This window comes from Musa acuminata, chromosome BXJ3-7, assembly GCF_036884655.1.
Source record: "Musa acuminata AAA Group cultivar baxijiao chromosome BXJ3-7, Cavendish_Baxijiao_AAA, whole genome shotgun sequence".
Lineage (NCBI taxonomy): Eukaryota > Viridiplantae > Streptophyta > Magnoliopsida > Zingiberales > Musaceae > Musa > Musa acuminata.
This window is the reverse complement of record NC_088355.1, coordinates 5,865,357-5,892,482: the sequence shown is the minus strand read 5'-3', so window position 1 is coordinate 5,892,482 and position 27,126 is coordinate 5,865,357. Positions and strand designations below refer to the sequence as shown.

The 27,126-nt window shown below is 38.7% G+C and overlaps 4 protein-coding genes across 4 annotated transcripts; 3 read left to right on the top strand and 1 right to left on the bottom strand.

The window, feature by feature from the left end:
* The first annotated feature begins 740 nt into the window (after positions 1-740).
* LOC135642544 (protein YABBY 2-like) lies at positions 741-6,564 on the top strand. The gene is made up of 6 exons (XM_065158778.1): positions 741-1,181; positions 2,789-2,908; positions 3,113-3,227; positions 4,019-4,067; positions 4,441-4,516; positions 6,261-6,564. Exons 1-6 carry the CDS (start codon positions 1,113-1,115, stop codon positions 6,375-6,377), a joined length of 546 nt encoding a protein of 181 aa, XP_065014850.1. The 5' UTR covers positions 741-1,112; the 3' UTR covers positions 6,378-6,564.
* Positions 6,565-9,463: 2,899 nt separating this feature from the next.
* Positions 9,464-12,826, bottom strand: LOC103991052 (putative pentatricopeptide repeat-containing protein At5g06400, mitochondrial). Its single transcript, XM_009410418.3, has one exon. It carries the CDS (start codon positions 12,706-12,708, stop codon positions 9,577-9,579), a length of 3,132 nt encoding a protein of 1,043 aa, XP_009408693.3. The 5' UTR covers positions 12,709-12,826; the 3' UTR covers positions 9,464-9,576.
* Positions 12,827-14,346: 1,520 nt separating this feature from the next.
* LOC135643735 (calcium-dependent protein kinase 10-like) lies at positions 14,347-20,479 on the top strand. Its single transcript, XM_065161067.1, has 7 exons — positions 14,347-15,597; positions 17,122-17,265; positions 17,454-17,606; positions 17,935-18,050; positions 18,648-18,815; positions 19,839-20,063; positions 20,154-20,479. Exons 1-7 carry the CDS (start codon positions 14,790-14,792, stop codon positions 20,277-20,279), a joined length of 1,740 nt encoding a protein of 579 aa, XP_065017139.1. The 5' UTR covers positions 14,347-14,789; the 3' UTR covers positions 20,280-20,479.
* Positions 20,480-22,719: 2,240 nt separating this feature from the next.
* On the top strand, positions 22,720-23,196 carry LOC135643750 (VQ motif-containing protein 20-like). The gene has a single exon (XM_065161087.1). It carries the CDS (start codon positions 22,720-22,722, stop codon positions 23,194-23,196), a length of 477 nt encoding a protein of 158 aa, XP_065017159.1.
* Positions 23,197-27,126: the final 3,930 nt, after the last annotated feature.

The following is a 27,126-nucleotide window of genomic DNA, read 5'->3' as shown; positions in this document are numbered from 1 at the left end:
CACAACCACTGAGCACAGCTTGTGATCTTGTTCTCCCATATGAGCAAAAAGAACAAAGGGAAGAGCAAAAAATTCAAGGAGCACAAACAAGTAGGGCACGTATATGTCGCGGCCATTTATTCTGCAGACTGAAAGCTTGTGGTTTGTGTAAGAGGAGTCATCGCTGAGCATGAACCGAGAGTAAGATCGCGTCAAGCACGGTGAAAGATACAAGACCTCGAAAGCAGGCAGGGTGATGGTTGAACATTCAACAGAGATTTGCCAGTGGCATCTAATTAGATGAACAGATCCAAGACAGCATGTCGTGATCGCTTGCTGCGTGTATCTGTAACCTGATTCATTGATGCAGGTCAAAGAAATGATCATGCTAATCTTTTCAAGTGAGAGAGAGAGAGAGAGAGAGCTTGTGCGTGCAGACAAGCATGCAACACTTGGTTTTGGTACTTGTGATAAGTCATGAAACGAGCATGACACACAACCAAAGCTACAGCCATCGTAGGCTCAGTCCTTGCAAGTGAGTAAATGGATCTGATGTTTCTTTGGCAACAGTATACCACCAGCAACATAGTCACTGCAGGAGTTTTGGCTCTTCCTCGATGCTTTCATTGCCTTTGGGTTGTCTCTCTTTTTTTCTACTGAGCTAAACATACGTACAGGAGCAGTAATCTGGTGGCTATACTTTTCCTCATCACCCCTCCCCTTCGAGGGGTACGCTTCATGTTGAGAGGGAGGCGGAGTCGGGCAACCATCTGTCTCTCTCTAGCTCAACATCATGTGGGGTTGGGAGGGGTTATTAATGTAGAGAGAGAGACTCCCACCCACTCATTCATTCAATCATAACCTTTCCACCACCACCTCGTCCCTCCTCCTCAACCCTTCCCACAGAGTCACCTCTCCAGCACCACTCACACAGACTGTTGCCCCCACCCACACCACCCCTTTGTTTCTGTATCCAACTATACGAAACAAAACAGCAAAGCCAAGGGGGAAGAGGAAAGGGGAGCTTTTCATCTCACGTCCTTCACCTATAAATTCACGCTGCTTTCTTCTTCCTCCTCTTCTTCTTCCTCCTCCTCCTTGGCATATGCGGACAGACCCTTCGCAACCCGAAAATGTCGGCCCAGATCGTTCCTGAGCACGTTTGCTACATCCACTGCAACTTCTGCAACACCATCCTCGCGGTATTGACCACGCTCTCTCTCTCTCTCTCATCTCTCTCTCCCCGCCATATCATATAATTAGGAATCAACAGGGCTGAAGTGGTTTTGTTGGAAATCCTAGCGCTCATCTTATAAACCTAACCCACCTCCAGAGATGAATCTCCATAATCATGTAGAGACCTATACGATCAAAGCAGTTGTGTTGTATGATACATCAATTGCATCGAAAAGGTTTTCCTACGCTTTTGCTGCTTTCCTTGGCAGGATGCAGCTTGTCTTTCTTGTTTCTTGAAGTGATATGAAGTAACGCTGAATGATCATCTTTTAGAAAGATCTCATACCGACGACTTAATTCAGCGCATGCATGTATGCCACGCTTCTACCCTTACTTGCATTGGTGTAATCACCGAAGGAATTCGTTCAACCAATTTTTTCCTGTGGATTTTTCGGTCGATGCTAGGACTTGTTTTAGCATTCGAAGATCTTTTGGCGACCAACTTCCCAAAGCTCTTTGCTCGCTCATCTTCCATCATAGGAAAGATGAATTGATCGATTCGTCCATGATCAAATTATCCTTTTGTTCTCAAGAAAGAAAACAAAGACCACCCTCCTTTCCGTCATGGATTCTTCTACTAGATCTTCTTCTTCCCAGCTATGAAAGTTTCCTCAAGAACAATTTGATGTTTCTCTCGACATGCTAATATTTGCAGTTTCTTGCCCACTCCCATCTCCATTTGATTTATCATCTGCTTCTCCACCTACCGAAAGCAATTCTCTTTTCCTTTGGGTTTCGTTTGCATACACCAAAGTATCCCCCTTCTCTCTCTCTTTCTCTCTCTCTCTCTCTCTCTACTGTGCTTTTGGGGGATGTAAAAACCATGTCATTTTCCTGTCTTGATGAGTCATGGCTTCTTACTGCTTGCTTTCACTAATTCTGAAGCAGTCAGAGGAAGGGTCAGGAGTGTGAATAAAGTGGGGAAATGGCATGACGCTTTCAACTCAAGCAGATGCCACTGGCGCAAGCAGCCTTTCTTTCTCTGGTGTTCCTCCTCCTCTTCAAATCTGAGGCCCATCTTGTTCCTCGCTTTACTTCATTTTGCATTCCGGAACTGCGTAGGGGCTGCTACCTCCACCATTCGCATAAGACTCTGAAGCCCCTCCAGGTTATGAACCCATAAGGGCGAACATTGGGAAAGCAATTCCAAAACCATGCGAAAAGCGAGTCCAGCTTTTACTGTACAAGAGAAGAACCGGTCGCATCTTCGATCACCGGCGCTTGCTTATCTCTCCTCTCGACGTGCTTCTTCTTCTTCTTCTTCTTCTTCTCTTCCTTCTCAAGTACTCGATGCTCGATCCAACTTCTTCAACTCCCAACACTTCCTCGTGCCAATTACCACAATCTCTAGTGAGTCACGATGCTTATACTCCAGTAGATTTAGATCCGTGGTGTTACAGTCTTCTCGCTCCCTAAACTGCATGGATTTCACCATGGTAGAATGGTGATGCTTCAAGTACGATGCCAAAAGTACTTGCACTCAGAGTCTTGAGATCCACCATAAACAACTGATGCTTTCCAAGTTTAAATGATGATGAAGCTTGAAACCGACTTTGATGTCTTGTTGACGCAGGTTAGCGTTCCCGGAAACAGCATGTTCAACGTCGTGACAGTCCGGTGCGGGCATTGCGCCAATCTGCTGTCGGTCAACATGGGAGCCTTGCTTCAAGCTTTCCCTATTCAAGATTTCCAGGTTTTCATGTCTTTCACCCACTGCCATGGTCTCTTTATAATCATGTCTTGAAGAAAATGAGAGCAAGAGAGATGCAGAGAGAGATTGGAATGTAGACAAGAGAATGGCATGAAAACATGAGATGATCTTCTTCTATCAGAGAAGAAAAAAGAGAGTCTCCATTAGACTTTAGCCACTAGAAATTAATGTTTGGAAAAATTGCAGGCGCATAATTTTGGATCTCAAAGCAACAGGCTAGAGATTGGATCATCTTCCAGATGTAACAGGTCTTCATTGTACTCCATGAAGGATGAACAGCAGCAAATTGTAGCCTTACGTCGTAAGCCTCTCTCCATGTTTCTCTCCATTTTCTGATGCTACGATCAAGAGGAAACAGAACTGCAAAATGCTAATTAACCAAAAAAAAAATGAAAATATTCATTTAAAAGAAAATATGTTGAGACTTTCTATATTTTTGAAGGCATTGCAATGTATAAGCTTCATTACACCACAGAATTGGAAAATCAGAGTGACTTATTGAAATAAATGTTACATATTTTTTTGTACATGACAACAAGAAAATAAATAAATGCTATTGTAGAGTGTTTTGTTGTTTTTTTGGTGTGGTAAAATACCTATTAGCTTATGAATCCTTCTATGCTTAATTGGTCATACACACCATACCAATTGGGAATTTTCCCTTTTCACTTTCTCTTTTTACCCTTCTGATCTTAAAGTTCTGTAAAGTGAGCTGAGAATATAATTAAATTCCAACCCATGCTAAATGGAGACTTGCAAGAATATTTGTGAACAAAACCCAATGTCACACAACACTGATGATATACATTAAGATTGTGATATAAAATGGGCTTCTGGAAGCAGCAAACATAAACATTTTTTTTGTTCCATTAAATATATTGAAATATGAGTATTCTTTTCCATTGAATTTATCATTCAACAAATCATCGTTTCATTATTTGAACTTGCAAAGGAAATGTTCTCTTTTTTCTTTTTGTTTCTAATAACTGAATTAAGTGAAAAAAATGCTTCCATATAGATTAGCAAGTGCTGAACAAATAATTATGATTAACCTATTGATTGTTTTTTGTTTTGGTTTACTGTTGTTAATAGCCCCAGAGAAGAGGCAACGCGTTCCTTCCGCCTACAACAGGTTTATCAGGTCAGGTTCTAATTAATATACATGTTTGTTTGATGAACATCTTACAATAATGTCATCAGAATTAACACATGCATGCTCACATAAAAATGAATCAGAAAGAGGAAGATGTGCAAGAAATTGGAGAAGGATTACTACTCATACCTATTACCTTGACACCAAAGAAGAGTTTGACCTAATTCTATCTTTGTTGATCCTACTTTGACATTAGAAATATATTTGTTTGTTCCCCGAAAACCTAATACTTTTGTTTCTGTAAATTTCTTCCCTACGAATTCGAGTATCGATGAGAATTCTAGTTATTTCTGGAGTGTCAATGTAAACCTATGTACTTACATTACATAGTTTGTTTAGACCAACTATTTTGTTTGGACAGGGAGGAGATACAAAGGATAAAAGCTAACAATCCTGATATTAGCCACAAGGAAGCCTTCAGCGCTGCAGCGAAGAATGTAAGTATTGCTTACCAAGTTGCATTAAAGTAGAAATGAAGATGTATTTAGCTGGAATTGTGGTCATTGCCATCACAAGCATGATTGGTTCAAGCTGGAAATGAAGATATATTTCTATCCAACATTATTGTTTTTCGAACCCTATATTCTACATAAAAGGAAAATCAAAATTTGTGTAGGACAAGTAGTTGGCAAAGTAACATAACAATTTGAAGGGTGCATTGCAAGCCTGACTAGTTCATGTATCCAAATTAGTTTGAGATGTTCGAATTGATCATTCGGTCCGTAAGGCTACGACAAAGTATATTGGCTTTCGTTTCTGAATTCTACCGAAAAATTGTTATGGATCGACAAAAGAAAAGGATTGTACGTATAAATGTTTAATTCCATATGCTAATTGGATCTCAGAGTAAGTGTTGTTGTATTTTCATTACAACTCTTTGAACAGCATAGATTATCAAATTGTTGCTGCTCTACCTTTTGCTTATTGGACTTCGGTAAGTATGACAATGCTTAAGGAAGACTATCTATGACATTCAATTAAGAAATAGCAACAAGCATTTAATGTAATTAACATGACTGAATGATTCATGCATCTTTCTTAGCTTCTAGTCTAAATGAATGCAACTCATTTGTTGAATCTATGATTTTTCCCCCTCCAAAATTGATAATTCATTCTGCTTCAAAGATAGTTTCTGCCATTAAATTGGTCTAAACTCTCTGTTCCATTTAAGTTCAAACTTGATTTGGACTTCTGAATCATTTGGTGGTGTTTCGGTCCCGAAACCTTAGTTAAAATGCACTTGAACATGAATAAAAAGAAGAAGTGGACAATATCATAATCTCTAGCAACTCTATATAATAGTATCATTCTTGTAACTAATTACATAACTCTATCATACATTCTCATGAAACTTTGCCTGAAGTTAAGAACAAAACTAGGAGAAGTTTATCTTTATGTGACTCACACATACTTTGAATCACAGGGATTTGAATCATATCATGGTTACAAGAACATGGATGCATGTGATGGGGAATGGACTACCAGTTAAAATTTTTGGATATAATATCATGAAATTTGGTACAAATGCCCTTCTCGGTGTACCATTATGAACATATCGATGTAACTATATATAGACAGATATGAAAAAGAAATAAAAAGAACAATCTATATCTATAATGCAGATGAGAGACTAGAAAGTAGTGTGCATTATGATTATTGCAACATATTTAGAGGAAAAGAGAAAGCTTTCGTATAATTAATTGCCATGGAAATGTGGAATTACTTGTTTGAATGCCTATTATATCTTGATCTATACACATGCAATATGCTTTCATATTAAATACTCTTCAAGAAATTGGCACCTTGAGCTTAATTGTTCAAAGCCTGTATTTATTATCTTTTTTATTCGACTATCTCTCATGTCACTATTATTTCTTTTCCATCATCTCATCCTATTTCATACACCCTAGATGTTTTGCAGAATAGTCGATCGCCTCAACAAATTGTTATGTAATTGGTCTCGCACCGAAACTTTTTTTCTTAATAACGCAAAGCAATTACGATTATTATTTTTTGATATTTAAAGAATTTTGATTCATAAGATGCTCTCAAAATTTGTAATTGTATTAAGCAAATTCTATGTAGCCTGTCAAACAACTTGCATGAATTGGTGTACCGAATTCTATTCGGAATCCTTGTTTCCTAATGCTTTGAACTGAAGTACTTGATGCTGACTTGCAGTGGGCACACTTTCCTCACATTCATTTTGGGCTAACCCTTGATGGTAGTAAGCAAGCAAAGCTGGACGATGCCATAGCAGCAGCACCAGGAGGAGAAAAGGCTCCAGGTTTCTATTAACCATATGTATAAGATCATCATATATATATGTGTTAGTGAATCTAAATCTTGAACTTGTATTATGCAAGTCAGTGAATGAAGTATGCCTTCTATCATCCAGAAAAAGGAGTTGTGTACTATGTCGTCTTATTGAGTGTGTTGTCTTCTTGCACTTGGTATCTGATATTGAATGTTTCATTCAATCCAATTACATATTACAGTGAGGAAAACTTTGATATCATCCAAAAACTCATGTATATGTCTAGACTCGATTTTTAGCCCAATTGCGATACAAGTTCTTCGCTGTTTCGGTTACATTCTTTTTTGGTTATTGTGATCATGCAGTACTGTAGATATTTGGATTCATAGATAGGCTGCTGTTTGAGTCAGAAGTGCATGTGAAAACACCAGACCTCCTCATCAAGCAACACTTCACCCAAAAAATCCTTTTTGACATGTTAGTTCTGCTTTTCAAGTGGTGTATGTATCATTCATTCACAAGCCTTTGGATTCTATATCACCTCTTTGAAGAGTTCATTTGTGGATATGTTATCATACACTTTTCATCCATATCCTGCCCCATTCCGTAATGTATAATAGGGAAGCAGTAATCCTTGGCATATTGTGCTTGTAACAATTGACTGTGGCAGTGATAGCTTATGGAGTATAGAAAATGTAGATTGTGTAGGAATCCTGCTGAAAACTCTTCAGAAGAGATGAGTAGCAACCTAAGATGGTGGAAGACAGTGGCATAATAATTGACTTCAGATGCATGTTTTGTCTCCACAAGTGACCATCAACATCAAAGAATAGTCTTCAACGCCCAAAGGAGATGAAGGCACAGTGATCATATCATGGAAGACATGAGGTCAATGGAAAGAAAATATTCTAAAATATGTAGGAGTGCAATAAACACAGACAAGTACTGCGGGCTCAAGTAATGGACAGATGGGGTCGGAAAGAATCTAGCTTAAGCTTTGGGTGGCTGGAGAGAGAGAGAGAGGGAGAGAGGGGAAGTCAATTCAAATCTTCAGCGCTTGAATGGTGTGAGCAACGAGCAGGAAGGCCATGTTATGCATTAAATATAAAGATCATGGATCGAAGATCGGGAGAGAGAGAGAGAGAGGCTTTGTTGGGTAGCAATGAAGTGTCGCTCTCAACAGTGATTCAGAATGTGCAACGAGCTGGCACTCACTTCACTCCAAACTCTCTCTCTCTCTCTCTCTCTCTCTCTTATCTTCAGATTCTTCTCAGTAACTAGATAAAATATAGATAAAGAAGAAAGGCAGAAGACACATGCATGCACTGGAGGCCTATCGCGACACAAACTGGTGAATCTTCCCAAGGAGAGGAGGGTAGGTTACAGACAGACGTCTGTAACACCGTGGTGATGCATATGGGAGAGGAAGGGGTGGCGGATACCGTTGGCAGGAGGGCACGCGGTGTCGGTGGCTTCTGACGCGCCACAAACCTCGCGCTCTCTGTCCTCTGGTTGGTCCCCCTCCCCGTGGGACCCTTGCCCCTGCGTTCGATTCCCTCCTGTAGCAGCACACTGCTCGCATTTATTTCTCTCTCTCTCTCTCTTCTTACTGTGGCATGCCATGTTGGGATTCTCTGTTTGTCATTTCGCGTTTGTATGTGAAGTCATTTTTTGTCCTAAAAATAAGGATTAAAATATAATTTCATTCGATTTAGCATTTCAAATCGACACTCAAACTTCCGAGGAGGCGTTGTAGTTGGTGGCGTCACTCGTTCTATTGCTGAACCCAACTCCACAGATGTTATCGCTAAGGAGGTGGTAACACGTTCCTTGGATTATTCGAAATATCACTGTGAAATGTACTAATCCGATGAATTAATTTGTGGGATCCACTCGTTTGCACTATATGTTCGTCAGGCGTAAGAAAAGACATTAGAGGTGCTTTCGTTAGACCAAACATCAATTAATTACTTGAGATACGTTTTGTCGATGTTTGCTGGCTTCATACAGCAAGCAACAGTACCACCCAAGTCTGGCATACATAAAAGCGTACAACTTGTGGCATTTAACACGTACAGTACGTTTTGTGGACGCACACCGATGCTTCGCTATCTCTCATGTGGTGCATGCAGCTCCAATCTCCACAGCTGTTTGGTCTCTCTCTCTCTCTCTCTCTCTCTCTCTCTCTCTCTTTCACTCATTTTCCTGTGCATATTATTCAATGTCAACTGAAAAGGCAGGCAGAAAGAGATGGCTGAGTGACATTTCATGGTAGACACAACGCTCGATGTAAATCTGAAACGTCATTTCATGTGCTTTTTCTCTCTTCTTTTCACGTTATCAGAGGCACGCAGCAACTCCGACAAAGACACAGAGAGAGAGAGAGAGAGAGAGAGAGAGAGAGGGTAGCATCGAGTGTAACAATTCTGTGTTCTTCCTTCTTCCATCATCTACTTTCTATCTTTCTGTAACATGATCCGAAACGTCACTCATGTCTTTATCTCTCTTCGTTACATGAAAACAACAGAGCTAGCGTTAGATATTATTCTTTGTTTTTGTATGTATGGGGTGAAACCTAGGCTGGTAAGCAGGCACCAATGAACTCTTCTTTTTCTGCAACCATTCTCCCTATTTTATGCTTCACATATATAAAATGATAATTCTACTTCCAAACAGAGTTTGAGAGTGCCAAGAAGAGATTCAGCAGCAACAGTGTGTCTGAGAGCTGTTCTCTTAAACTGATGATCTTGAAGTAGTTGATTTTTTAAATGACTACAAGGTTTGCACTTGATGGATAAAGAAATCCCACATGTACTGCCTTTGAATATAGCAACAATATGTATCGCCGCATACCGAAGAAAGATCGACTATGATAACCTAAAAAAGACAATAATAGCTCTACTTTTAGGGAAGAACAAGAATTAGTGTCAAAGAGTTTAGACAAATAAGTTTGGTAGCCAATCTGCTTGCAGATGGTTCTGGATTGACCAACGATTGATCACATAAAGAGACTTCTGGTTGAGGATTTGTGAGAGATTTCACATGGATGGTGTAGCATGGAGTGCACAGATCGCTCGAAAATGATCTTGAGTTCATAAAAAGCCCCAAACAGCATTGACTTGGCAGATTCAGAAAAGTAGTAGATCAGCTTAATCGGTATAGAGCTTTTCATATGGAGGGTTGGCATGCTAAAGATGAGTGCCATAATTGAAAATTCAGCAACAATATAGAGAAATTAACTTATAGCGAAAGCATCCTTTCTCGTTTTAGACGCCATTTTGTTTCGAGTACATTACGAGCTAAATGTTGCTTACCTTCTCTGTTCAGGCCATGGAAGACTTCTCGGAAGTTAATGGCGCTAGGAATGATACCACTTTCCAACATTTCGTGGATAAGTTGCAGTGCATCTTCGGACCTTCCTGATTTGCACAGACAGGTCATGAACATTGAGTAGGTCACAAAATCAGGATATGGGCCTTTGAGTTTCATTCTGCGAAAAATATTCCATGCATCCGAAACCATCCCCATGTTCATAAATCCACGAATGAGTGCCGAATATGTAACTACGGTTGCCTCACAACCATCATCCTTCATCTTCTTAAAGATTTTCATTGCCTCGGCAATCTTTTTCTCTTTACAGAAATGAACAATCAAAGATGTATGTATATGAGTGGTTTGTGAAATCCCTGCCCTCTTCATTGTCTCAACCTTATCTAAGGCCTCATCCAAACGACCCTCTCTGAGAAGTGCATGGACAATACTTCCATAGACATACTGATCTCTGGTGCATCCAAGAAGCTCCATATCATCTGCTGCCTTCAGAGCCTCTTCTATTCTGCCTGCTCTGCAGAGAGACTTAACTAGCAAGGAGTAACCAACCTGTGCTGTGAACCCTCTACGACATAGATTTTTAAGAGATCTTTGAGCATCAACTAATTGCTTGGATTCACACAAACAAGAAAGATAAATATCAAGCATTTCTTTGTCTGGCATGTGTCCTGCATGGATCATTTCTTGGAATATTTTGATTGCTTCGTCTGTCTTTCGACCTTTCTTGCCACACAGAAACACAATAAGATATTTATAAGTACTACCATATGGCTCATAGCCATCTTTCTTCATCTCTTTAAAAGCATCTAAAGCCATTTGAGTTAGACCTGCTTGACCATACTGAGCTATCATAATTGTCCAGGTATTTGGAGTTATTGCTAAATCGCTTCTCCTCATTTCCCGAAAAAGATGTCTCATGTGCCTGAAATCTTTGGCACTTCCTGCAAGTTTGATGGCCATATTATAGGCTTCCGCTGTGTGAGTATAACCAGTTTTCCTTCCAATCCATGAAAATAATTGCAAAGCTGCACGGCTTTGTCTCTGACTACTACGGAGGACGGCCTCCACTAGTTCTGGTGTAAAGCAAATGGCGCTGCTCTCTAAAACTTCCTGAATTGAGCACCATTCGGTATATGAGGATATAATTCTGCGCACTTCCTTGAGATCAGCATTGCTAAAAGTTGTTGTTTTAACAGATTTCATGTCCTGCTCATCCTGCTTTGGTGAGAAACTTGATACCTCATGCTCATGATCAAGAAACTGATGGCAAGATGATTGACAAGCTGGTTCCTCTTCTAGGCAATATAGTCTGGATGATCTGCATATCTTCTCCACGTTTCTAGCTTTCTCCAACTCTCCAATTTTGGTTAGAGAAGAAATGACCAGATGGAATACTCCATCTTTTGGATTTATCATGGAATTGATCATTTCTTCCAAAAGCTTAAGAGCCTCTAGGGGTTTGGAAACCTTACAAAGTTCATTGATGAACACAGTATAAGCTTTTCTAGTAGGCCTCATCCCGTTCTGCTTCATGGTTTCAAAAACCTTCCAAGCTTCAGAAATTTTGTTGTTTTGGACATAACCAGCAACCATGGCTGTGATTGCTACAATATCCGGCTTGATACCATTTCTCAACATCTCCTCAGAAAGTTCGCATGCCTTTTGATATCCATCTGATCTAAATAGCCGTTGGATCATCTCAGTATAAGTAGAAACCATTGGCTGGCACCCAGATTCTCTCATTTCTTGCAACAACTTTAAGGCCTTTTCTATATCACCTTTTTTAAGGAAACCACTAATCAAACAACCATACAACTTACTGTCGACACCTGAATTTTGCCTCAAGCCCTTCACAATGTCTACAGATTTATCCATCTTGCCTGCCCTGCAAAATCCTTTCACTAAGATGTCATAGGTGTCAGAATCAACAAGGAGGTTTTTCTTCTTGATCTCCTCGAACAGATGTTGTGCTTCTTCAGTTTTCCCAGAAATACAAAAACTCCTCAAGATGCGAGTGTAAACCTCACTTTCTGAGACCTGTGCATTCTTCATCATATCAAGTCCGACCGACCTAACAGCTGCTGCATCACCTGATATCGCTAGACAATCCATAAGCATTTCATATAGGTTTCGCTTGACCACCATGTTCTTAGAAGTCATTTCTCTGTAAAACTCCATGGCAAGCTCTGGTTTATTCGCACAACATAAAGCACGAAACATTATTTCATAGACTCCGATGTCTACTTCACAACCAGATTTCTTCATTGCCTCAAATGTGTGCATAGCTTTGCCGATCTGCTTTGCTTTTCCATACTTGGAGATGAGAATAGTCCATGTCTTGACATCCCTGGGACACGGCTCCTCATCCATTTCATCCACCAACTTCTCCATCAAATCGAAATCCTTAGCCTCGCCGGCTATGTATATCATCACATTGTAGGCCTCTGTCGTGTGGCAAAAGTTTGGCCGCTCCTTGACCCAGTTGAAGAATCGAAGGGCCAAATGGCCGACCTTGAAGCACCTCTTCAACACCTTCTCTACCACATCCGAACTCAAAACCGAATCCAACTCCTCCAAGCGCCGTTCCATGCGAAGCTGAGATTTCTCTGAGCGCACAATGTTCGTGATCTCGTGAACGATCGGGCTGACGTCTTCCAAGTTGGAATTTTGAGGTGGGTTTCGTTCTGAATCACCTTCTCTGAACACCGTTTCTCCAGCACGGGGTGTACTCGTGCTCTCTTGGTCAATTCGGCAAGCATCTGGGCTACCATCAAAGGAACTAACTGGACGAGCAAAGCTGCCATCTTTAGCGAGCAAAACCCGAGTGGAAGCGTGATCAACGGCGGGCTTCTCTTCGGCCTCGACGAGCTGGGAGATCGTCTGGTACACGGAAGCAGGGGTGGGTCCTTTCGAGCGGGTCGACGTCTTGCGAGCTGGAGACTTGCTCTTTGCGCGGGTGGTGTTCGAGGACTTCAAGCGATACAACAACAGCCGAGAAGGCGCCGGATTCGTCGACGAGAACAGCTTGCACAGACTGCTCATTTGTTTTCCCGTCGCTGTTGGGTGATCGGGTGGAGGGCGGCACGCGGCGCGGCGCACCAGCGCCACCGCCGTTCGATGATTATGGCGCACTAAGCGGCTGACCCGTTGTAGAAAACGCGTCATAACTTGAACGAATCAGCCGTAAAGATTTTCAGGGGTGATGTTGGACCACCCGCACTTATATATACCCATCACGACGTATGTCACGTGTGGCATCAACCCTAACGGTTTTCAGGGGTGTCGTAGTCCATCTAAAAGTAATAATAATAATAATAATTATAATTATTATTATTATAAAGACTATTTATATAATAAAAGTTGAATGTTTAAAATAAAATAAAATAAAATATTTATGTGATCATATTTTTAGATTCTTGGAACTAAAATCATAAGAAATTATAGTATGAAAATAATCTTTTTTTTATAAAAGAAAGCGAGTATTCTTTGATTTCTCTCTAATGCATCAATCTTCTCTGTTGCTGCATCAATCATCAGATGACCGACGTCTTAATAGTGTGTGATGAGCTTTTAAACGGTTCCCGAGGACAAGTATAGGAACACCAGAACTGATTTCTTCTGACCTCTTCATAGGTCAAATGCATGCAATCGATCACAGGGCACGAGTAGATAGATGGCAGCGACTCTTCCTCCTGCCTACTTCACCACGAAGAACAGGTCTTGGATCGCCATGTTCCACTGTTCATGCACCAACCATGATGCGTTGACCTCTTCATCGCATTGCTTGATGTGCTCACCGATCCCCCATGTGCATGCCTGCAGCCTCTCGACCGACTTTTTCTCACGTCGAGCAGCAACACCCACCAAGTCAACGTGCATGCATGTTGCACCGCGCTCCTCCTTGTGCCGACCCAGTCGTTGACCCACCATGCTTCCTGCTCTTGGATCTGCAACTCCAAGAGAAAGCTTTCTTGGTCTGCATCTCATGTTTTGCGAAAGGTTTGTTCTCTTTTGATGTTTGTTTTAGTCATTCAATGGCATAAGGGACTAAATCATCAAATTTAGATGCTCTTCTGCATGGCATTTGATGTTACCAGTTTACATTCACCCAAGGGAGTTGACAAACTAGGAAGAAGAAGGAGTATCAAAATGGCTTTTGATCGTCAATAATAATCCGACGCATTAATATGGGAGCTGGCCAACATAGAAATCCTATTAAGATTAATTGGATCGTCACCGTTACGATAACCGTTACAATGATTATAACGGCTGCTATCTCGTATAAGATTTTGGCAGTTGGAAAAAGCAACGAAGTCAACTCCCCAATTGCGCGTTTGTTTGACTCGGGTAAGGCCGGTTGCCGACCGGTAAAATGACCGCTGCGTCCATTTGTTCGTACATTCGGTTAAATTTACATTTTGATCCTTATAAGAATCTGAAAATTCATATCTTACCTTAGCCAGGGATGAAATCTCACATGTATCTTCCAATATTTGGAATTTTTTGGGTCTTTATGAAAATATTTGTTTTGCATGTGTGTCCCTGAAACCATCAGGTTCGATGATATGCCGACTTGATAGGGATGGGTTTGTAATATCGTATCCTCAGGGGTGTAAATGTAAACTGACTTCGCTTTCTATCTTGTTCCCATTCTTTTTGGTTTGCTTTCCTTTTCGATGAGCATCGTTTCTTCCACCACCTCTCATGTCAACTAGCTTTCGGATAGGTGGATCTGGTGCAGATTCGATCGCTTGAAGATTCCTTCTGCCTTCCTCATCGTTACTTGGACTTATTCGTGGTTGTTGATCGATGGACGATTTCGCGTTTTCGGTTTTCTCTGTGGTTTCGTCCTGATTCCTGCCCTTCTTCTTCTATTTCGTTCTTGATCGGGACAATAATTTGAATTTTTCAGAGTTTTTCCTCTTTGGTCGATCATTTACGTGTGTGATTGTGCGAAATAGTCAATCTATTGTCGTATTTCTGGACTTCCAAGCTTCTTCCTCCACTGGGATTGAACGCGTACGGAGGCCAGATTCCGGCTTTTTTAGATCTGTGGATGCTTGTTGGAAGTCCTGACACGAATGCTGCAGAGGGAAAGCGGGGAAAATTGAGCATCGTATCCGATGGGCAACACATGCGTCGGGCCGAGCCTGACGAAGAACGGGTTTTTCCAATCGGTTTCCGCCAGCATTTGGCGCACCCGTTCGGAGAAGGACGTTCTCCCGTCCGCCCACGGCGAGGCTGCCGGCAGTGAGTCCGCTAAAGCTTCATCGGCCACCGATGCCCCCGAACCCGTCAAGATCCCTGGAGTCGACACAAAGCACTCCAGGATCCCCGAAGTCGTCGGGAATCCGGCGCCGGCAGACGCTTCTAAGAAGCCCACCCAGGTCAAAAGGACCGGGAGCTCAGCCGGCCTTCAGGCTGGCTCAGTGTTGAAGCGCAAGACCGAGAACCTGAAGGACATTTACAGCTTAGGGAAGAAGCTCGGACAGGGACAGTTTGGCACGACCTATCTCTGTGTAGAGAAGGCAAGTGGAAAGGAGTATGCTTGCAAGTCCATCTTGAAGAGGAAGTTGGCCACCGACGAAGATGTCGAGGACGTTCGGAGAGAGATCCAGATAATGCACCATTTGTCTGGTCATCCCAACGTCATCTCCATTAAAGGGGCTTACGAAGATGCCGTGGCTGTTCATTTGGTAATGGAGTTGTGTGCTGGTGGTGAGCTGTTCGATAGGATAGTCCAGAAGGGGCACTACACCGAGAGGAAGGCAGCGGAGCTTGCAAGGGTGATTGTGGGCATTGTGGAAGCTTGTCATTCGATGGGCGTCATGCATCGGGATCTCAAGCCTGAAAATTTTCTTTTCGTGAACCAAATGGAGGATGCTTCTCTTAGGACCATTGACTTTGGATTGTCGATATTCTTTCGACCTGGTATGTTCTTTTTCCTTCTCAGCTTATGCTTTAGGCAAATTGTTTCGTCGGTCACAAAATTGTAGTTGGAGGTGCAGATTTATGAATGTAGTTTTACTTGAGACAGATTAATTCAAATGACAACAACCGTTTCCAAGAAAAAGATCTTATCTATTTTAATTATGCAAATAGGCTTTGTGATAAATGCAACTCGACCCTTGATGCAACAATATGAAATGACTTGACCCTTGTTAGAGATGCTTTCTTTTTCCTTACTGATCTGTAAGAACATTCATGTTACTTGTTATCCTTCCATGTTGAATTGAGATACTAATTTATTGATCTCAAGTTAGTATCTTGTGTTTCTTTAGCTTGCACCATCATCTTTCTCTTCAGTCCATTTGGGGAGCCCGGTAATCCTTTACTTGTAAGCAAGTAGGATACTAGAGTTTATATGCAATAATTTGGCTTTTAGATGAGATCATAGAGCTTAAGAAATTTAGCTTGGTAACGAAACAGGGACTACACAAAAATAGCCTTTCTATTTTGGCGGTAAGGGAGTCTTGTGTTTCTTTATCTTGCACCATCATATTTCTCTTCAGTCCATTTGGCAAGCTTAGTAATCCTTAGTTGACTTATAGGCAAGCAGAGGACTCCAGTTATTTGGATCATGAAGGGGCAGTTTTGTCGGAACACCAAGGGTCACATTTGTTCCTCCAGAACTATTGTATTTTATTCTGACCCTTAATTGTGTTACCATGTTAATTAAGCAGTCTAAGGGACAACAGAAAATTGGTGGCTTCCATTTATCTTTACTGGAAAATGGTTAAAGAAGACTTCTCTTCAGCATAGATTGTAGTCAATCAAGTTTATGGGCTATACTAGCTAAGAACATGATACTTCTCTAGAAGCCATTAACGTTTTCATTTCCATGCATCAGATCTCCAGTTTGGTCGGATGTATAATGTTCACATAACAGGGTACACAATTTTCAGCTTCAAAGCAGAGCTGATATCTACTTGGAGTTATCAGTGCCTTGATTTGATCAGGTTGAGGGAATTGTTTTTGCTATTTTTTCAATTACATTTGTTGTAAAATCCACCTGAGATTAGCAGAATAGTTCATAATTTTAACTTGATTCTGTGGTAATATAATTATCCATAATATGTACACAAAAAATGAACTACAATGAAGATATATTCTGCTTTTGTTTCTTTTTTGTGAAACCTCTGGGTGCACTTAGATGAGTGTGTGCTTCAATGGAAGTAAATTGTTTTTTCTTTCAAATAACATCACTTTAGTTTCTTGTTTTATTAAAGAAGAGGGACATTACGGCTTGTTGTGGTTGTAATGTGGAAGAGGAAGCATTATGATAATATATCACATATAACACCCACGTTCTTTATTATAATGTAACTTTTTTAGGAAGTTTAAATCAATTAAATCTAAATCCTTGAGCCATATTGTTTAGTTACTCATTTTATGCTGATACTTGTCAACAATCTTTCTTTAGCTGTTCACTAACTGGTCGATCTTTTCTTTCAGGGGAAGTATTTAATGATGTGGTTGGTAGCCCTTACTATGTTGCGCCAGAAGTCCTGAAGAAACGTTATGGTCCAGAGTCAGATGTTTGGAGTGCTGGAATTATCATCTACATTCTGCTTAGTGGTGTACCTCCATTTTGGGCTGGTGAGAAATTTGACATTAACTAATTGCTCATTTTATCCTACAATGACTACACTTCTCAGTTCATAATTTTATATGCACACGATTGTTTTGTATGTCATTGTGTGTATCACATACCCATATAGTGAGTACCAAGAACATATGCTTGTACTATCCTTCAACTATTTGATACTTCTTGTTTTCATGTCCAGAATCTGAGCAAGGTATATTTGAGGAGGTTTTGCATGGTAAACTTGACTTCCAATCAGATCCATGGCCTAGTATCTCAGAAAGTGCAAAAGATCTTGTAAGGAGAATGCTTGTTAGAGACCCTAGTAAGCGATTAACTGCCCATGAAGTACTGTGTAAGTTTTTTACCTTTCTGGCCTCAAATTTTAGATTATTATATTGTCAGAAACTATGGATTATCTCTCAGTGAAGAACATCTACGGCTTGCTATTAACTCAATTTTTTTCCAAGAACACATCATAGCGTACAATGAATAAATAATTACAGTATATCAACGAACCATCACTTATATCTCATATATATCTCAAAAGGCTTTAGAGTGACTTATTTCCTTGCAACTGCTTTGTCTTTATTCACATATAATCATGCTATCCCGTTGGCTTTAATCAAACAATTTCACCTATGGATGTTTAAGTTGCTTTAGAGTGATTTCTTTTCTTGCAGGTCATCCTTGGGTTCAGATTGATGGTGTGGCTCCTGATAAGCCTCTGGATTCTGCAGTTCTCTCTCGCCTGAAACATTTCTCAGCAATGAACAAGCTCAAAAAGATGGCCTTGAGGGTAAGGCTTCTAATGCCTGAAATTTTTGTAATTATGAAGAAAATATATTTGTCTTGTATACAACTTTTAGATATATCAGACAAGTTTTATACATATGATGCAGTGAAAAGTTTATGGGTGTTCAAGACTACCTGATTAGGACAATCTGGGACTTATGTCATGAAAGTTAGCTGCACTGGAGAACAATGTTCCTACTGAGTTGAACTTGCTTCGTAATTAATTGTAATTGAATTATTTTGATGGTAAACTAGAAATTTGCTAAACCAAATATCTGCAAAAGCATACCTGTTTCACAATCTACATATCTTTTTCCAATATTTACTCTTCCTTTTTCTGTGATTTGATGTGTAATAATGTGCTTCAAAGAAAAAGGATTCCTTCAAATTTTCAACATTGAATTGTACAATTTAATGAATAATAGTGCAAGCCATAGCTGCCATACAAACTTTAGTTTCAGGCTCTGAAACCTCTTTAATTTGAAAACATACTAGACATTTGAGTGTCTGTATTCATGTGCTTCATCCAGTGAATATTGGCTTTTTAGTGAATTTTGGCATAAAATGATACACATTCTATATTTTATTGTTTTTTATGCAGGTTATTGCTGCAAACCTATCTGAGGATGAAATTGCTGGCCTGAAGGAGATGTTTAAGATGATAGACACAGATAATAGTGGACAGATAACTTTTGAAGAACTCAAGGTTGGATTAGAAAGAGTGGGTGCCAAACTTAAGGAATCAGAAATTTATGCACTTATGCAAGCAGTAAGTGTCAGTTTCTTTTCATTTTATAATTTAATCAATGTTGTTGTCGAAGGTTGACTAAATATGTCATTACCTTTTGAATTGTAGTATTGGTCTTATAAAAAAATCAACTAAAGTTAAATAACTACCTATTAAAGTGTAATTTACTAATTTTGTTGTAAAAAGTCCAAGAGAAGTTATTTAACTACATTATAAGTCAATCTTGTTAGGGAAGGGGAAAATGTGAACAGAGGTGGTGCAAACAGCAGGGCTAAGGCCTCTTCTTTTAGAATCATACTATTTTTGATTCATGTATTATAGATAATAACAAATGAGTGATCCCTAATGCAAAAGATGAATCTGTCAGACCAAAATTTATTGATAATTGCGATTTAGCACAATTAATTTTTTGTCCTTTCTCTTTGTACCACTGTTAGTTTGTACGTTTCTTTGTATCCTCTTTGTTATGCAACTACATCATCCATGCAAGTATTATTTTTCAAAACAAATCTAGTTTTTATATTTTAAAAATTAGATAAAACGTGGATATGGAAATATAAAGATGTAGTACCTAATGTAATGCACATTTAATAGTCATATATTTGTGACAATTTACGATGCATACTCAAAACTCTTTCTTGAACATTGTACTACCTGTGAAGTTATGAACGTTTCAACTTTCTAAGTTGTCATCTCAAGTAAGATTTTACATCCATCACAACTTTTTTTTTTTTCGATCCATCTATCACAACTTTAAGCTAGTTTTGCTAATTAATTGATAACACCTTATACACTGGGTGTTTAAACTTCTTTCTGGTTTAGAGTTTTCTACGGTAACACATGTTTCTGTGATAGACTCTAGAAACTTGAGGAAAATTTAGCATATTCTATTGGAAACCATGTTCAGGGCACTTTCTGTCCTTAAAATAGTTGTTACATGTCCATGTGCAAAACATTTAACAAGAAGAGATAATTTACCAAACGTAATAATGAAACTTCTTCAATTTTGCTTATCCCTCCTTTCTCCAAAACTATAAATTGCAGGCAGATGTTGATAACAGTGGTACTATAGATTATGATGAGTTTATTGCTGCTACATTACATCTAAACAAGATAGAGAAGGAGGACCACTTATTTGCAGCCTTCCAATATTTTGATAAAGATGGAAGCGGTTATATAACTGCGGACGAGTTGCAACAGGCTTGCGAAGAATTTGGTATGGGGGATGTCCGGCTAGAGGAAATGATCAGAGAAGCAGATCAAGATAATGTATATAACTTAGTCAGCCATCATTTCATTTATGAATCTTGAAATGCTACTGGGGATTACATCTGCTCAATTTTTGAATCCTTGTTGCAGGATGGTCGCATAGATTACAACGAATTCGTGGCAATGATGCAAAAAGGAAATACTACTGTCATTGGCAAAAAGGGATTACAAAGTAACTTCAGCATTGGTTTTAGGGAGGCTCTGAAGCTTGGTTAAGAATGTACTGATGTAATTTTCTTGATTTTTTTTATCCTCTTTGTTTCTTCTATATTATCCTTCCTTGTGTTTGTTATAATCAATACAAATAGTCGGGATCGGAAGCTCTTTCTTTGCCGTCTCCTCATTGAGATAACACTACTTGTAAAAATCCAACTTTTTCTCATCCATTATCTAATGTTTGGACTTTCCAACTTTAATGTATGTGAACAAAATGGCAGTGGCACTAGCCCTCAGTAGTTAAATTCTTGTTTCACATAGAAGTTCACTTTTCTAGATGACATTTAACATCAGAATGTTCTACTAGTTCTTAGCATTTAATTGAGTTGCACTAATGTTGGTCACTTTTGATCCCCATATATGGTCACAGTGTACTGTTTGGATCATGGTGGACCTGTTCTTGCCTCAGTTTAATATGCTCAGCATGTACTCTCTATTTTTCTTGTTAATGGCAGTAATATATTTTCCAAAGAACTATGAATCCAGTTAGATATATTCATCAAATCTATTATTTCCTGTCTCCTGATCAGTGACGCTTCATATTTGTTCTTGGATTCAGCATGAAAATGATCTCTGTTTATGTGAAAACAGCCTTGCCAAAGGAAGATTTTGTGATGTCCATGTCACAAGTGCAGGAAATTCTAATAAAGGAACAACCACCATTGGATATCATAAGATAGGAACTTAAGGTGAACCCATTGCAACCATCATTTAAGGAGCATCAATCAGAAACAACAGCTGCAAGAACCAGAATGACATGCAAAGCATAGAGGTAGAGGATACTATTTGAGTCATAAGATCCATTATGCACAATTTAAAGCCAATTCTTGGATCAGTAAAATTGCAATAACATGTTCCTTCAAATCCGCTGGTGTCTGAGTTTCTTGTGGTCAAGCATGATCTTACCTTCTTCTTTTGGCCTTTTCACCACCTAATTAAATGTGATCACAAAGTAAAAGCAATGTCAACTGTGAAATCTAATTATATGTATACAATCCAGAAGAAAATTTTGAAAGTTCAATTCACCCCATTATATCTTTCAAGTTCTAAGATCTCCATCAATGTTAACCCTAAAGTATTATATGATATTTTGAATCCTGATAAGTGAATTTGATATATCATCATCATGATTAATATTTTAAATATAAATTTATAAATATAAGTGGGTCTGATTATATAGGGATAATTAAATAATAATAATAATAATAATGAGGAGGAGGAGGAGGAGGAGGAGGAGAAAAAAGAATAGGGTATTTATATCTAATTATAAAGGGATAATATGAAAATATTAAAAAATAAAATAAAATTATAAATAGTAAAAATGGGTTACAAATAATAATCTCCTAAAATGATTTAAAAACATGATATATTATCTTAAGTTTATTTGTTTTTCGAGTTATAGTTAAGAAACTGATCCTAAAATACGACCAAGATGATTCCTCCACGAGTACTAGTATCGAAAACTGATAGAAAAATTTAAAAATCCTGCAAAAAAGTCTGATTTGTTAAGCACATGTTGAGGATCAAACTACACTCGTTCGATTCGGTCATATGTATGAATGAAAATTATCCTTAACTCGCAATCATAAAAAAAATTAAATATTGTAGAGGGGTGTCATCATTGAGTTTGATTTAGATTGAAGTAGGGAAGTTTGTGTGTGTTGCCAACTAACAACTACCTACAACCTTCTCAATTAGCATTCATACACAAACCTCACAGTTCTAATGACAATTACATCATCACCAAAACTTCGAACCCTCGTGTTTGATTTGGCAACCTTTATTATTATTATCATCATCATCATCATCTTCATCTTGCATTTGAGCACCATTTTTCTAATTATATACAATTATTATTATTATTTTTTATTTTGGTTTTGACCACGAATGTGGACACGAAGTGTCTTTTCGTCCGCCTCATGTTTTGCTGCTCTGACCAAGCAAATCTTCACCAAAGTCAGACTACTGTTGTATCCACATCCCCTCTTTCTTCCTCCCTTTGCATCGGCCGTCACCCTCTTTTCAACGCAATCCCTGCCCGCAGCAACTAAACCCATCGCTCATACTTTTGTTGACTTCTTAATGTGGAGAGTTTCTTCACAAGATTGCCGACGGAGTGCGTTGTTGTAGTAATATTTTGACTGTTTTCTGGATTAGTTTTTCTTCTTCTTCTTCTTCTTCTTCTTCTTCTTCTTCTTCTTCTTCTTCTTTTATGTCAACCATCAGATTCAGAAAGCAAAAGGCGCATCTAACTTGTGAGACCATCTCCATTACAAGTCAACAGTCATGTGCCAATGTTGACCATGGACTTATGACTTTTCAACACCCGACCCAACCACTATCAAGCTACCGACATACACGATGGCCCATAATTCTATAAGAGAGGTCGAGGACGATAGGGTGCGATGGAACGGCGACAGTGCAACATTGGCACCACACCATGCCTTCCTCCTCCCGAAGAGAGCTTCAGGGCCCAAGGCCTCCGCCACTCAAGGTGAGCAGGGATTCATGCAGAGTCAAGAAACCAGCAACGGCTGCAGCTCTCTCTCGGGGCGAGCACGAGCACGAGCACCGCGAGCCGGTCGTCGTCTACGTGCACACGCCCAAGGTCTTCCACACCAGGCCCCAAGATTTCATGAGCCTGGTGCAACGGCTGACGGGGAAGTCATCTTCTTCGAGCTCTTCTCGCTGTAGAACCGGCTCCGATCTCGACCAGAGAGGCGCCGGAATGGACTCTCTGAATGATGCTGGCGTGGGACAGAACGTCGGAGCTGGTGAAGGTGGAGACCCGTTGCTGCTCACGCTGGGCCAGTTCTCTTCCATGTCTTCCGTTCCTTCACCGATCATATCTCCAAGTCTCTTCTTTTGTTCTCCGAATACGCAGGCATGCTTGCAGGATCTTAGTCCATTATTTTGAAGGCACATATCCACTGTAAATTGTTGGATGCATATCTATGTATGAACGATCATGTTCTCCTTCTCCTGTAAGAATCCTCAGATCAGCAGTGAAGAAGAATCATGAGGAGGCCTCTAATTCTGATACATACAACTCTCGGATATCTTTTCCTTGTAAGCATGCAGCTCATCTTTCAGAAAACCCCATAAGAGATCACTGACACCAATCACAGTCTTATCTTTCTTGCTTTTGCAATCAAAACAGCATGTATGATATTTGTTTACTCATTGAAGTGATATGAAAAGCCAAAATCTCAAACGATCGATCTCATTCAGTTCATTCTCCTCTTGCATACCGAGTCCCACAATTGCAGCTGGAATTCTCCTTGTTTCTTGGGCAGGGCATCTGAGAAGAAACTGCCACATCTGCAAATGAACTTGAAGAACAAAGAAGTAGCCCTTTCGGCTGGAACAAATTGATTTGTTCCAATTCTCGAAATGATTAATATGTCTAAGTTGGAACTCCATTGACTTACATATGATCGAGAAGGAAAAGGGGACATGTTAAGAGAAATTTTATATGCTAAGATCTTGGTAAGAGATAGAGAGGGAAAATTTCTCTACTGAGACATCCGAATTGATTATATTAAAGACAAGGAGACGAGCTGAAGCCTAAGATGGAAGACGAGGAACGTGGACCGGTTACCTGAGGTGGTGAAAAGGTTGAAGAAGCACTAGTCTTGGAACGTAGGGTTTGAAATCAAGAAAAAGGAATAAGGATCATCAGAGTTTTTCTAACCATAGACGCCAAGTTAGAGAACGCATAGGAAAACCGGAGAAGATTATGCAGATAGAGATACAGATAATATGATTAATAAATAATAAAAGTATGAGAACCATTGATCATTAATGATCATATGCCTCAACTTTCCTATACACCTCTTAGTTGACATCTCGAGCCATGCCTCTGCATTAATGACTGACAATAAATTATATTGCTCGGTGCCCAGATATAAAAACTACGTCCTCAGCCAAATTGAAGGGGGGAGGAGGGCACATAGTTGTCTTTCTCTCCTCCGTCTTGTATTGACTTAAGCATTGGAGGGATGAAGCTAAGAAACCCCAATACAGACCTACTGTGCAAGACTATCGGTGGCCAGGAGATGACCTTGCGACAAGGGAAACCTCTATTCCTTTATCTCACCTCTCCACTAGTAGACCTTCTATGTTGGTTCATCACATCAGCACTCCACATTAACGAGGAGGAGATACCAGGATGAACCTACCAATCGAATCGACACAACAGTCAACAACATTCATGATACTATCAAATAGCACGATCAACCGGTGCAACTTGCATCCGTTGAAGACAATTAATCCATACTGGCCAGTCCTTTCAATGCTCTCCTGAAGGCAATTACGCATCAGATGCTTTCCTCTTCAACCTCAGCTTCCTCCATTCCTCAAGAAAGAGAAGTTTGTAGGCCTGCAGCCGTGGAAGAAACGCAAGATCTGCAAGATGAAGTTTCCAGTCTAGAAACAAAAAACAAAAAAATGGAGTTTCTTCTTTTACACATGGATCACGTAAAGGACAGCCGCTACTTCGACTGGGAGCCAGTTGGAACTCGAGTCGTCGTTCTCTTCCCGGTCCAAAGTTTCTGCTCTGGGGATCCTGCAGGATGCAGACCAACCGAAGAAGGTATCGTTCCACCAGACGACTGTGATTGACTTAATGCAGCATGTGTTTCTTCCAAAGGCTTGGACTTATATGTGCCCTCAAAGAACACTCCTTTTCTACAACACTTGATTGATAAGAAGACTAGTAAACTTAGATAAAATTAATATTATCTAATAATTTGGGTATCTAAATCCGGCTTGATTAATTACTTATAAGAAGGCATCCCAAATTCAACTAAAAGTACTCAAACCCGATTTAAATAAATAAAATAGAATTCAGTCAATTCTTGTAGAGGTGAGACTAAATCATAGTTATTACAAGCACACCTCACAACCAGATGGACCATAACTGCTGTTAAGAAACTTTGTAGCGAAGAAAGAATTAAGTACTTAAAGATTTGTTTAGTGCTTATGATATTGATAGAAAAGGAGATTGGGATAAAGATATTTAAGAATCAAATCAAGTAGTTTAAACGAAGAAGGTTTACGCTCATCTTTTATTGATTGAGATATGATAATTTAGAGGACTAAATTTTCTTTAAGAGCAAGAGAGTATAATATCTTTTATTTTTAAATTATTTATGATAACATAAAATTTTTAATTATTTTAATATGAGAATTTATTTAATAATTTCTTACATTAGGTAATTTTTATATTGGAGGACTAATGCTGGCGATCAAATTATGAATCCTAGAATTTTGATATAATTTATAAAAGTTTTCATATTAAATTAGTGGAGGAGAAAAATATAAAAAAGAAAAAGAAAAATGAAAGATCATGTGTCACTCTTATGTTATCTAAACACTTGTAATTAGAGAGAAAAAGAGAAAAATATTACCAAGTTAGAGTTTGTTGCCTTCTACCTTGTATTTGAGGGTTGAATAGGAGAATAAGTGTGCTTAGTTTGGCTTGAGGATTTTGGGTTAATTCAAGATCTTTGGAAGTAGTAGTTAAATGGGAAAGACCAATGAATGTGATAGAAGTTAAAAGTTTTAGATTACTACAAGAGATTTGAAGATGAATTCTTGATACTTCTCTCATCAAACTAATAAAAAGGAATATGAAATTTGAATGATGGTGAAGATTATAAGCCAAGTTTTTAAGAGTTAAAAGGAATATTGATCAGTACACATATCCTCAATAGTAATGATGGATTTGTAGTTTATAGATATGCTTCAAGAAAGGAATTTAGCTATGTTTTGATATAAGATGAGAAAATGATTGCTTATGTTTTCATATAATTGAAAAATTATAAATAGGACTATCTAACTAATGATTTAGAGTTAGCAACAATTATTTTTAGTCTAAAGATTTAGAGACATTACCTACGTGCACAAATATTTGAAATCGTGATCAAAAGAGTTTAAAGTATATTTTTATCTAGAAAAAACTGAATATAAGACAACGAAGATGGATAAAACTTCTAAAGGATTATAATTATATTATTCATTATCAACTTGGTAAAGCCAATGTTATAACTGATGTACTTAGTAGAAAATCTATAATTTTTATGACTAACTTGATTATAAAGTAATGAGAGTTGTTAAAAGAAAATTATGATTTAAATATTATAAAGAAAGAATATTGATGGCATTTATTAAGATTCAATCCAATCTCACCCACCAAATTAAAGAAAAATGAGAGATCCATATTTGATCCAAAATAAAGTATAAAAGGAATTGAAGCTTGATTTTTAAATTTTGACGGATAACATTGAGATATAAGGATAGAGTATATATTTTCAATGATCCAAACATTAAGAACCAAATGTTAAAGGAAAAACATAAATCTAATTATATAATACATCCTAATAGCATTAAGATATATAGAGATATCAAAAAGTAAGATGGAACGAGGAAAAAAATTACAAAATATATTTCAAAGTATTTGAATTTTTAGCTAATCAAAGTAGAGCATTAGAGATACGAATGTTTGTTACAATCTTCATATATTCTTGAATGGAAATAGGAAAGTATTACCATGACTTTGTTTTAGGTTTATCAAGGACCTATAGAATAGCATTAGGCTATTTGAATTATCATTGATAAGTTAGTCAAATCTTTATAAATTTTACCTATCAATATGATTTATTTTTTTGATAGATTTTTAAACTTATATATTAATGAAATAGTAAGACTATATAGTATAGAGACTCTAGATTTCTTCTTAGATTATAGAAAAAATTATAAGAATCTATGTACACTAAAGTTAAGTTTAGCATTGTTTACCACTCTTAAATCGATGATCAATCAAAAAGAATAATTTAAACAGTTG